We start from the raw sequence: 12,948 nt of genomic DNA on the forward strand, positions 1-12,948 counted from the left end.
GCGGGGGAAGCGGAAGGAGGGGGAGAAGGAGAAGAGAAGGGGAAGGAGGGGCAGGGACGGAGAGGAAGCGAGAGAGGTTGAGGCAGAGGAAGAGGGAAGGATATCGAAGGAAAGGGTTGAGAAAGAAAAAGTAAAGCTGGTTTTTAAGGTTAAGTAATGGGCGTTTGGAGCTTTTGAATGACATCCAGGGAAGTGGGGGGCACACTGATTTCTGTAAAGGGAGGAGGGGCCGAAACGCATCTTGGAGAGATCGGACCATAGCACGTGAGAAAGGTGAGTCCTGAGGAAGACGCATCGGGAGGGCATCCCTCTGCGGAGCAGTACAGAGCAGAGGTGGCGAAGTAAACAGCTCTTTCTGGGACTTTTATAAAAAGGGATTCAGAGATGGAGTAGTAGCTAGAAAAAGATGTGAGGTAACAGTAAGGTTCTCTTTTGAAAACAATGCTGATGTTATTGCATATTTATATGCCGATAGAAATGCTCCAATAGAAAGGGGAAAAAATAAACACGGAAGATCATTCGTCAGAGGAGCAAAATCCTTAAGTAGGAGACAGAAGACGGGATCCCGGATATGAGCTTTGCCCTTAGCTGGGATCTCAGAGAAACGAGACGGAGGCCAGAGACCCCGGTACAGACACGGCTGAGATGGTAGACTTGGTCATGGGAAGATTGCAAAGGGTCTCTTCTATTTTCTCTGCGAGACAACGAGCAAGGTCACCCGCTGAGAGTGAGGACAGGGACGATGGCTTGAGAAGGGCTGAGAAGAGAAACAGCCACGCCGCGGAGTTGGGGGGAGAACAAACTAGTGAAATGCGGTAGGATTGCCAGGCACGGTTGAGAGCGTACGTGAGGCCCGTGTTCATGAATCAAAGAGGGACCTATTAGCATAATTGTGAGGTTTTCCTTTTTTCCAGCAACGTTCAGCTGCTCTGGTGCAGGCACAGGAAAGGCAGCTAGAGCCTGGGGGTGGGGGGTGGGGCTTGCCAGCACGCACTACAGAAGGAGAAAAGGCCAAGGAAGTTAAACATAAACAAAGGAGCAATGTCAGTGATGGGTCATGGAATTCTGGTGGGTAAGGAAAGCTATTTAGGCATCACGTAAACCAAACTTTAAGGGTTCAGATCCATTTCTATTGGCCTGAAAGTCGATGCATTCCTTTATGGTGATGCTTCCCAAACTTAAGAATGCAAAGAATTATCTGGGGACTTTGTTATAAATGCAGATTTGGGGGCCATCCTCGGAAATTCCGGGACACAGCATTTTTTCCTTTGTAATAATTACCAGGCGATACTGATGCCTGTGGACCATTCTAAGAAAACTGTTGCATCGCAGTTGTTTTAGGTGAAAGCGTTCAGGAGTAGAATTAGGGAGAGGGTAACTGGGTTACCTAGGTAATTGTTTACACTTTCCATTTCACAGCCATGCAAGGATAATGTTCCAAATATTTGGGTTTCTTAACCAGATAATTAAAAGTAAGTTACCATGGAGTAACACTGCAAACTCAGTCACTTTATTTTTCCATTTCCATTAGGTTCCTTGGACAAACACGTAAAAGTACGACATTTAATTTTGAACCAGAAAACCAGCTTAGCATGGTTTTACGTCAGATGCTTCTGTTTTCCAGAAAGCGAAAGAACTGTGCTCTGTTTGGGGAGAAAAAAAATAAACATTTTAAGAGAAACAGTCATCTCTGAAATCTGTTAAATAGCCAAGTCAAATCAAATACATTTTATAAATGTGTAGAATAAATCTAATTATGTGAATGAAAGCATTCAGTGTGAGGTTTAAGTGTCGAGAAAAATCAGGGAAATGATAAGGCACTCGTTTCCAAGAGAGAAAATAAAAGGTTATGTATAATTCTGACAGTCAAGATTAAAAGAAAAAAAGCTGTATCTGTGCTTTATTTATTCGCCAGGGCACCAATCGCGCTGCGTCTGTCTGAAGACTGTAAAAGAGAACAGCCTGAAGAAGAGCATTAACAAAGCTCTGTTGGGTTTTTTAAAATTATCTTCTGCTAATATTTTTTCTGCTGATCTGTGCTAGGATTACTGTACTTTGTCAACTTTAGTATTTAATGTCTCGCTAGGGCTCTGCTATGTTTTGAACAATAACAATTTATCCAGTGCATTTCTAACTACTTGTAATTATAGTGATAATAACCATCATTATTATCATTGTGTACTTACTCCATGTCACGTATAATATTTCTAATCATCAAACCTATGAGGTGGGTATTATTTGCTAGTTATCATTTCCTTCTCTCTCTCTAGCTGGCCACTTCTCAGACCCCTCTCTCCTCTAATCTGCTCCCAACTCTCTCCTCTACCAGCTGATACAGGGCTGTCAACATTCTTGAAGCATTTCTAAACCTAGAGGCAATAATAGCTTCAGCCTCTGGCTGGTTCCTGCTTTGTACAAACAAAGATATGTAGACCTTAAACCTGAAACTAATGCTCTGTGATGACCTAGAGGGGTAGCATGTGGGGGGAGGGTGTTAAGGAGGCTTAAGAGGGAGGGGACGTATGTATACGTACAGCTGATTCACTTTGTTCTACAGCAAAAACTAACCCAACATTGTAAAACAATTATACTCCACTAAAAAAAAGTTACTGTAGGCAATGTTAAAAGTAAATCACATTCTTGGAGAAGATATTTTCATAGCTTGTAATTTAAAAAAAAAAAAAGTTTTGTATCCAGAAGTTATTTTTAAAAATAAATTTTAAATTTAAAAAAAACCCCTGAAACTAATGGCTTAAATGCTGGCCATTATACACTTCTTTATCACCCACAAACACAATATCATCTTCCTTAAAATGTTTTGCTCTAACGAATACTTTGCTCTAATGGGTACTTTTCAAACTCTAGGAATTGCCGAAGGAACGAAAGAAATGTTAGAAGATCTATAAACCGATGACCAATGACACGAGTTACTTTGTAGTTTGGGGTGAGTTCTTTATCATTTGGGACCAAGAGGTGGTCAATATTATTATTCAATATTCCATTCAATGTTAGTATTCAAGCATAATCTGGAATTATACACGATGGCATAATTCAACACTCATCAAATAAAACCACAACCCTGAGTTTTAAGGAAAAGAAAAGGAAAGGAAAATGTGGGGAAACTAAATGCAGCTTACTGCTTCATCTTGCTATTTCCTCCTGCCGCACTCTCTTTTAAAAAATCCAGTGGCCACATTAACATGGCTTCTTTTAGTCATCGGGTAATAAAAGTACCGATTATGGCGAGGGGCAAGCGGAAGTGCTAGCTAAACGTTCCAGCGTTGAACTCACCCTTGAAGCATTTGGGGATTTCAATGACGCCGTCTACGCACTGGGCATCCTCTGTGTAGCTACACTTCTTCTCCTTATTTTTGCAGAAGAAAGAAATTTTTTGGCCATGCAGCATTCCATTCTTAAATTTGTCTTGGATATTTACTCTCTCTCCTTCATATATCACGGTAGCTCTTTTAACAGATAATTTACAAGACGCTGAAAGAGACAGTATTTGTAGTCAAGACAGGACTTCATTTACTCTTTCTTAAAGAAAATGTAGCATTTGAACCAGTAGATGTTCAGACCTGAAACAAAGTGCTCAAGACGAGAAGGTTCTAAGATAGTAACACATCAGTATCATCGCTACCTGTTGTTCCTTTTGTCAATAGAACCTTTAATCATGGCTTCCAAGATCGCCTTTTCTTCCCCTGGAGCAGCCACTTAAGAAGGTCAGAGCAGAAGCCTCAGATACTAGGCTCCTGCGCCAAAGCACCTCTAGCAGATGCTGCCATTTCAGGTAGGCGTCCCCGCCCCACTCGGCTCCCATTTGTTGAGCTGCTGCACCACCCACCAGCCACTGTGAGTGTTGGCTCATAACAGCTCATAAATGCTCCTTTCTCTGAAAAATGGCCTTCAGCCACAAGAGAGCCACCTCTGCAAGGAGAGTATGCACATCGGTCCCCAAGCCCAGGGTCAGGGACGGGGGCAGCCCGCAGCCTATGACAGGCTGACAAGGGGATCAAGAAAAGCAGGTCCCCTTTTGCCTCTCGATAGGATCGACCCCATGGTCCAGAGCTCCCAGGGATTAAGCTGAAATTAGGCTCTAGCTGAGGCCACATCCTCATTCAAAACGTGGTCCCTGGATCGGCAGCTTCCGCGTCCCCTGGGAACCTGGCAGAAATGCTAGTTCTCAGGTCCTAGTGCAGATCCGGCAAATCAGAGGCTCTGTTTAAACAAACCCCCTAGGAGATTCTGAGGCACCATGAGGTTTGAGAACCAGTGTCCGGCTCCATCCTACCTGCCTCACATTCTTTTTTCCTGAGACTCACTTAATAAACCAACTGCATTTGAAGCCCTGTCTCAGGCTCTGCTTCTAGGGGACCCCAACCTAGTCATATGTCATTTTGCCTGTTGTGCCTAATTGCCTTTTCTATTTAAACTGTCCAACTCGGACTTCCCTGGTGGTGCAGTGGTTAAGAATCCACCTGCCAATGCAGGGGACACAGGTTCGCATCCTGGGCCGGGAAGATCCCACATGTGGCGGAGCAACTAAGTCCGTGTGCCACCACTACTGAGCCTGCGCTCTAGAGCCCACGTGCCACAACTACTGAAGCCCACGTGCCACAACTACTGAAGCCCACGTGCCACAACTACTGAAGCCCACGTGCCACAACTACTGAAGCCCACATGCCTAGAGCCCATGCTCTAGGCATGTCCGCAACAAGAGAAGCCACGGCAGTGAGAAGCCCACGCACCATAACAAAGAGTAACCCCCACTCACGCAACTGGAGAAAGCCTGCGTGCAGCAACAAAGACCCAACACAGCCAAAAATAAAATAAATTATTTTTAAAAAACAAAACTGTCCAGCCCACAGCAACTTGAGCAGAAATACAGTACAAAGTTGGTGTTCTTTGCATAAGCATGACACGGACCAGATCAAGGATAGACGCCTAACTCAAAAGCAGCCAGCATCTCACGGAAAAGATGCCAGTGAGTGATGAATCCTTTAGTTGAGAGGTCCTGCTCTAGAATCAAGCCAAGTTCAAGGTGAGTAAGCAGAGAAACAGAGATATGAGAGAGACCGTGAGGCCAATGAGATATGGAAAGAGTAGCAATAGTTCCTGACTTTCAGTTGCCGTCCTCAAGAGAACCACTTGTGCTTCATTTCCTGATATTCAATGTCTGTACGATTGCCTGTTGCCTGTTTATAATTCGTCACCATTTCCTGGAACTAGCTGGAATGTGTGGTTGGGTTTTGCCACAATGAGAAGGGTCTTGACTAGAATAAAGCAAAAAAGGATGTTCGGGGCCAAGACTTAAAAGCAATTATAGGAAAAGCCCACACAATCTTCCACCATATTATCAAGGCTTACAACAGATATGTTTGTTTCATGCAGTTTAATCTCAAACAGGATTGCTAGGGCTGAAGTTTCCCCATATGCCCATATAAATCCCAGTAGCTGTGAATCAAGTCTGAGAAACAAAGTGGAAAATGACTGGAACAAGCAAATGGCAAGGAAAGGTGATCCACCCGATGAACTGGGCGGCGGTTTCAGACCTTACACATGTTTCTTACCTTTACAACTTGGCTGCGCAGACCATTGTCCAAACCGGCCACATTCTGCTTCTTCTGGTCCATCCAAGGCATATGTATCGTGGCAGCCATATGTGGCTTTGTCCTTGTAATAAAGTACTTGCTTTGCAGGATAGTTCACAAATCCATTGTCTGGTCTTGATGGGAAAGGGCATTTTACTTCTAAAAAGTTTAAGCAGTGAGGCGTATTAGTATAAATAGCGTGGGGTCCAGGGGTTACAGAATAGCCACACGCTTGTCTCTCTTATACCGCTGAATCACTGGGTGTTCCTGTGACTAGAACACAATTTCTGGGGACCCTGGTGCTTAATTCTGTCCCCTTTATCTTATCCTTGTGAGACTCTGGATATTAAAATAGAAACAACAACACTTTGAAAGTAAATTAATGAGTTACCAAGTGCTTTGGACTTTCACATAATCACAAGGTAGTATTTATTGCAAACTTCATCTGCACACAGTCTAAGATGGTGGGTTTGAAAGACAGAAAAAGTCTGTCTCTTTTAACCAACAGACCATGAAATTAAAACACAGAGATTCCCTCTATGTACACTAGAACAGCATTATTTGGATTTTAAATGTTAAATCTAATTCTTATGACTGTCTTCAGACTATACAAGAAGCCAGCATGAAACGTGAAGGAGAAAAATGGACGCTTCCCGGCCTTCTTGAGACCCTCAGCAGTAGAGCCCCGAACCCATATCCCTATTTACCCCAGTAAAGAAAGCCAAGCTGGAGGGAGGAGCACAGAGCTCTTGGGAGGAAGTCTGATGAGATGGTTCAAGAGTACCAAATCCAGTGTTGGACTCTGCTTGGGTCAGTTCTGGCTCTTCCACAAATTGAGTGCAAAAGAATCTATGAGTCTATAATAACGCTAAAAATAAATAGTTCATGGAGGAAAAACTCTTCCCTGTAGAAGAGTTCCAGCTAATAAACATAGAAGGAAAGATAAACTTAGAAACCCACCATTTTGTAACCACCAATGTCTCAGCGGACTGAGTTCAAGGATTATCAGTGGATGCTAAAATGACTGCTAGAGAATGAACATTCTCACCGTCTCAAACTGTTACCCACAGGTTGCTTACTAATTCAACGAGAAAGAGATGCCTTTACCAAGAAAAGCGGGGCATACCCCACCTGACCAAGGGATCAAATGAAGCATGACAGTGATTGACTGACACCACGTGTGCCTTCTGATGTGATGGAGTGTATCCCTAAAAAACAGTATTTAACTCAAATCCAATCACGAGTAAATAATCGACCAAATTCACATTGTGGAAACTTCTACCAGACAACTAGCATGTACTCTTCAAAAATGTCCATGACAGACAACCGAAAAGGCAGGGGATAATTCTTAACTAAAGGAGACCAAAGAGCTGCGACAACTAGATAGAATATGTGATTCATGATTAGATTTCACACAGAACAAAACATGTGTATAAAGGACACTCCTGGATTGGCTGGGGTAATTTGCATATGAAATAAATATTGTTAATTGTATATAATATAATTGTTTAAATTATTATTGTTAATAATTCCAAATATGTTAAATGTCTTGGGTACAGTGATAACATATGACAATGTTGTTCTTAGGACATTCATGCTGCTGAAGTATTCACGGGTAAGTGTCCCGATGTGTCCAACTTATTTTCACGATTCAGGGGGAAAGATGTATGTCTATAGAGAGAAAGAGAGAGGATGTCACAACATGCTGACGGCTGATATATCTATGTAAATGGCTGAAAAAAAGAAAAAAAACAGAACCCACTGCTTAGGACTTGGGAGAATTAAATGAGATGACACATATATAGGAGGAGACCAGTGCCTGGCCCAGAGTTTAGTCCCCCAAAATGTGCTAGGTGTTAGTAGTAGTGGTAGTTTCCCTATGCTAAAAAGCACTTATGTTTGAATCATTCAGTAGATATCTGTAACACCCACTGCGGGAGAAGGTAACAGTCCTTAGTATAACTCCTGGTGTGCATAAATTCTACTTGTTATGCAGTGGACAAATTCAAAGATAGTAAAGATGAGTCAAATTAAAGGAGAAAGAATTTTCATATATATTTTTAAATCAAGTATTCTTGTGATTCTTAAATTGAGGTAAAGACCACCAACGCTTGTATCAATCTGACTGCAACCCAGATTTTTGCCTCAGTCTCTTAGGACTCCCCAGTTTAATCCAGCCTCACAGTACTACTCAGCTGTCCGTGCATACACCCTGTTCCTTCACACACCCCTGGCTTTCCCCATCCTGCGCCCTTGTGTGGTATGCCTCTGCCGTTCCACCATTCTCCGCTCCTCCCCCAAGCCCTTCCTCTGGAAGCTTTCCCAAGCAGCTGCAGACAGTCCATTGCATCATAGCTCATCTTCCTGAGCTCAGAAGTCAGGTCTCATTCATCTGGTATCCTGGGTGCCTGGCAGGTGGCAGATGCCGATAAACAATTGTTACACAAGGTCATTTGAAACGCTCCATGACAGAGAAATTTTCAATCCTCTTCAAAAAAGAGAGTCTACGCGCCCATGATTATTCTGTCTTATCGTTGCACTCACCCTTACATTCTGGTAATTCTGTCCAGTTTCCATGTTCTGTGCAGGTGACGGTGTCGTTTCCGAACATCGCGTGCTGTGGCAAGCATTCAAAGACTGCCTTGCCTCCATACAGGGAGTGGTTCCCAGACAATGGCTGATAAACACTAAGTTTTGCAAACTTAGGTATGGGTGGTGGAGGGCAGGTTGTAGCTGAAAAAAGAAGGAACGATCATTTTAATGAAAATAGTTGGGTCTTTTAAAAGTACTCTTTACAGAACAACAACAACAAAAAATCCAGAGATTAACTTAGGAAAATGCAAACTTTGATCAAATGCCAGGGTAAACAGTCAACTGGAGAAGCCAAATAAGAAAATATGATCTGGAAATCAGGTGTCTGAACCAGTCAAAAAACTAAAAGACGGAGGAAATTTAAGTCTTGCCCCCACTGGTTTGCGTGTTAGGAGGCCACGTTGCTCATGACGCCGTACGTCTCGGGCCCAAACGCCACCGTGGAAGGCGTTCCTGGCAGTCAGAATCGGCGAAGGACTTTGCCGAGGGAGCCTCCTGCAATAGTTGCTGTGACATCTGAGTGACATCTGGGTCCTAGTTCAGGTTTGTTTGCTCCTGTTGAATACCTCTTGGTTTTGTACTCGGTCTGTATGGAGCTTTTACACAAGGAGCTTCACCCAGAGACTCAGGAGTGGGTTGCCATCCTGACCTAACTAATCTGGAGTTTCAGTGTTAGAGTCAGGGTCAGGGTCAGAGTTTGTCATTCCAAAGAGGTTGTTTCATCTTCCAGAGTAAAGATATCAGGATGAACAGTCCTCAGAAAGGTGACCGACCATCTCATGGAGCTGGGACTGAGGGGTTTCCAGGGTGTGGATTTTACACTGGTAAAACCAGGAAAGTCCCAGGCAAATCAGCTGGTCACCCTCCCTATAACTGGGACCCACAAACTCACGAGCACAGACAGGAAGTCCCGGACTCCATTCTCCCTCCTTAGTGCATTGAGCAGAATTAGCTCCTTTCAGATGAAACCTGCAAAGGGAAAATGTAATCCACTAAATTATAAAATAATCCACCCATGGCATCTCAAAGGTCTTTTCTGTTAAGCATTGCTGCAGATTAATACTATTGGCTTCTCGGGACTTCCCTGGTGGTGCAGTGGTTGAGAATCCGCCTGCCAATGCAGGGGTCACGGGTTCGAGCCCTGGTCTGGGAAGATCCCACATGCTGCGGAGCAACTAAGCCCGTGCGCCACGACAACTGAGCCTGTGCTCTAGAGCCCGCGAGCCACAACTACTGAGCCCACGAGCCGCAACGACTGAAGCCCACACGCCTAGAGCCCGTGCTCCGCAACGAGAGAAGCCACCGCAGTGAGAAGCCCGCGCACCGCAACGAAGACCCAACAAAAAAAAATACTATTGACTTCTTTTCCATCTTATAATACTGTTTTCCTGAGAGGCTTAACATTCCTCTAAGGCTCATCAAGTCTCCCAGCCTCAGGCTGCAGGGAACTGCTGAAGAATGGGAAGGTTCCATCGCTAGTGGGTATGGAAGCCAAGCCTACCCAGTGCCCAAACCCCTTGTCTCCAACCAGCTGGTCAGGTTAACTGCTTAGAAGCAAAGAACCACCTCTTTTTCAGGATCACAAAAAAAAAAAAAAAAAAAAAAGGTGAATCAAACCGAATAATCTCTAATATTCCTTTTCTGAGAGGCTGCTGACCCAAATATTTAAAAGCCGTCTATTTCCATGGCTAATGTACCATTGTCCCTGAAGCCAGTTTGTTCAAGGTCATTCATCATGAAGCCCACCATTCAGTTGGTGTTTCAGATGAAAGGACTGCCTCTTTCACACACAGTATTTCTTAATCTCTAATCACAAACAAGCCTCCTCAGTGACATTTTGCCCTGCTCTACAGCCGATGAGCTATCGCCAGTGTCACTGATGGTGTCTTTGCTCATAAGGCAGATGAGTCATATGACCAACGACAAGTGCTTTCTTCTGGGGGTGCTGTGAGGAGGGAGATTATGTTCTACCTCATCACACTCAGCCTTCTCCATAGCAGTCTCTTGCACGAGGTCACAGTCGATGAAATTAGCCTCATAACTAAAGCCCAAGTCCGATTACTAAAATATCTTAACCCTCATGCCAAGATCTGGCCCAGAGATCATAAAGAATTATCACCCAGTTTCAATAATTTCAATGTACTCCTCAAATAAGTAACTAATCAGGAGCAGAAAAATTAGAACGTTGACTTCCTATTTCACCAGCTGTTGTATTCTCCACCCCTTACCCCCCCCCTCAACACCACTGTGGGTTTGTATTCAGTGATTTGTACTCAGCAAGTCCAGCCTAAAGACTAGAAACAGACCAGCCTTGATGATTAGCTTCAGGGCGCAGGAATGGGCTGCATCTGTGAGCCAGAAGTCCTTACCCGGTATTGCAAGAAAAACTGATCGTGTTGGGATATTCAAAAGTTGTATAGCGTACAGTTCCGTTTTCTAAGATTCCAGCAAAAGGACATACTCTGGCTGTGATTTAAAGATATAAAGGTCAATTTCCATTTATAGAATTTACTATTAAAATAAAGATGTATAAACTCATTTCTATCCTTTGATCCAGTAACTCTACTGGTAACTATTCTAAGAAGATAACTCAAAATAAGTCAAGTGATATATGCACTAAGGCACCCATTGTATCGTTTGCCACGTGGCACGCGGGATCTTAGCTCCCCAACCAGGGATCGAACCCTCGCCCCCTGCAGTGGAAGCGCGGAGTCTTAACCGCTGGTCCACCAGGGAAGTCCCTGTATTGTTACTTCTAATGACAAAAACCAAACAGTCTAAATGTTCACTATCGTGGTATTATTTTAATTAATGGTAATTAAAGGGTAAATCCACCTGAACTATGATATGGCCAATAAAATATGGATTATGAAGACTACAGAGATATAGTCCATGTTTCTGATATTCTAGTGAAAATAGAAAAACACAAAATGGTATCAACTCACTGCAATGAGGAAAATATACACACAGAAAATAACTTGAAAAAGAAAGTTGTTAGTGTTCCAAAGTTATGGCTGATTTCCGGAAAAATTTTCCCTAATGATGTTACAGTGGTTTTGCATTAACAATTACGTTTTGTCTTTTTTAATCAAAAAGCATATTAAAATCACTGTACGAACATGTATAGTTTTCACAAATGGTATCACCCATACGACCAAAATAACCAGAGCTCGGATAGGTGCATATAGTTATTTTTACTGCTTGACTTCTACATAAAATTGCCAGAAATTCTCTCAGGTGGGTTGCTCAATAGTCGACTGTGAAAAAATAATGCCAGCATATGATATCACAGAACCACGTTCTGAGGAATAAATAAAAGCAACCATCGGGAATTCCCTGGCGGTCCAGTGGTTAGGACTCTGCGCTTTCACTGTTGAGGCTGAGGGTTCAATCCCTAGTCGGGGAACTAAGATCCCACAAGCTGAGCCACGTGGCCAAGAAATAAAAAAGCAACCATCTACCATGAAGTCACATATCTGTGAACGTGTATATACATATATAATTGTTATATTACATATGATATATTATTACATATAATATTCCTGTACATGATTAATTTAATATATTTATATTTTATTATAAATATAATTTGTAATGTAATCTCCACTTCTCTTTTCACATCGGCAGTGTTTTCCTCCCCTTTTATCATACCGAGTCTCTTTTTAAAATCTCCCCTAGTCCCAGGCTGTGCTGCAAATATCACTTGCTGTCCTTAGCCTCTTCTCCTGTGGAGCTCCCCACAGAGCCTCCTGTCTCTCCACAGCCCTCCACTCCACAGTGCCGCTGGCTTTCTGTGCCGTGAGCATGACAAGGCAGGTCATCTCCCCGAAATTCACGTCCAGAACGTGAAATGAGGTGGAGGCTGACTTACGTGTACATCTCAGGGTGTTGATGGGCCAAAGTCCTGTGAGCGGGCAGGTGAACCGCCGGATCGCTCCCCGGGACACGTAGCCTGGCTGGCAGGAGTACACTATCTCCTCCCCGGGGGCATAGGATGTTTTTAATGGAACAACTTTGGCAAATGGTAAGTCATCTGGCTTGGGACAGGCTGAAATAGAGCACAAAGCAGTTGGCTGAGAAATCTGTATTTGCGTTTTTAAGTTCAACTAGCACACACAAATGAAAAATATTTCATGCTACCAATAATTTGCATGCTGAGTTCCATACCAAATACTTGACTTATGCAACACCTCATCTAATCTCCTCACCAACTTTTGAAGGGTGCTATTGTCATCTCCATATCACAGGTCCGTATACTGAGGCTTAAACAAGGTAAATATCTCATGCAGGAACTTTAAGCATGGCTATATCAAAGAACAAGCACCAATCCACTCTCTCAAGCATCCGCCCTAAAGAGAATTTAACTAATCATTATGGATCCCTGGCATATACAAGGGGGATGGATGTATGAATTATTTTTTTCAAAAGCAAAGAGTACTTACTTCGTCCTGCAATAGCAACATGGCAGAGAAAACTTGAGAACAAGATGAGCACGGGAGGAATCATTGTGGATGGTTCACACTGGAGATACCAAAGTGGCTTTCCTCTACTAAAAAGAGAGCTGTAAATATTAAAGTGCTTAAATATTAACCATTTGGGGGTGTACTTTTATCTCTGTAAATAGAAGATAAAGGATCACGGTTTGAAAGGAGCTCCAAGAGCTACATTCTTTAATCATTTACTTTTCACTTCGGCGGGTCTGTTGTGAAATCTTCGGCAGATGGTCTCTGTCTTCACGACATTTATGTTAAATGGCACACAACAG

At 43.1% G+C, this 12,948-nt stretch overlaps 1 protein-coding gene and 1 long non-coding RNA gene across 2 annotated transcripts; one reads left to right on the forward strand and one right to left on the reverse strand.

The window, feature by feature from the left end:
- Nucleotides 1-67: 67 nt before the first annotated feature.
- Nucleotides 68-3,758, forward strand: LOC136793149 (uncharacterized). The gene is made up of 3 exons (XR_010838029.1): nucleotides 68-273; nucleotides 2,866-2,944; nucleotides 3,663-3,758. It is a non-coding gene; the product is annotated as an uncharacterized lncRNA (long non-coding RNA).
- Nucleotides 1,490-12,714, reverse strand: APOH (apolipoprotein H). The gene is made up of 8 exons (XM_059048535.2): nucleotides 12,626-12,714; nucleotides 12,055-12,231; nucleotides 10,553-10,649; nucleotides 9,076-9,152; nucleotides 8,136-8,324; nucleotides 5,571-5,750; nucleotides 3,292-3,489; nucleotides 1,490-1,643 (listed from the first exon to the last, which is right to left on the reverse strand). The coding sequence occupies exons 1-8, from the start codon at nucleotides 12,687-12,689 to the stop codon at nucleotides 1,588-1,590; spliced, it is 1,038 nt and encodes a 345-aa protein (XP_058904518.1). The 5' UTR covers nucleotides 12,690-12,714; the 3' UTR covers nucleotides 1,490-1,587.
- Nucleotides 12,715-12,948: the final 234 nt, after the last annotated feature.

The sequence above is a fragment of the Kogia breviceps genome, chromosome 19 (assembly GCF_026419965.1).
Source record: "Kogia breviceps isolate mKogBre1 chromosome 19, mKogBre1 haplotype 1, whole genome shotgun sequence".
In the NCBI taxonomy this organism is placed as follows: Eukaryota; Metazoa; Chordata; class Mammalia; order Artiodactyla; family Physeteridae; genus Kogia; species Kogia breviceps.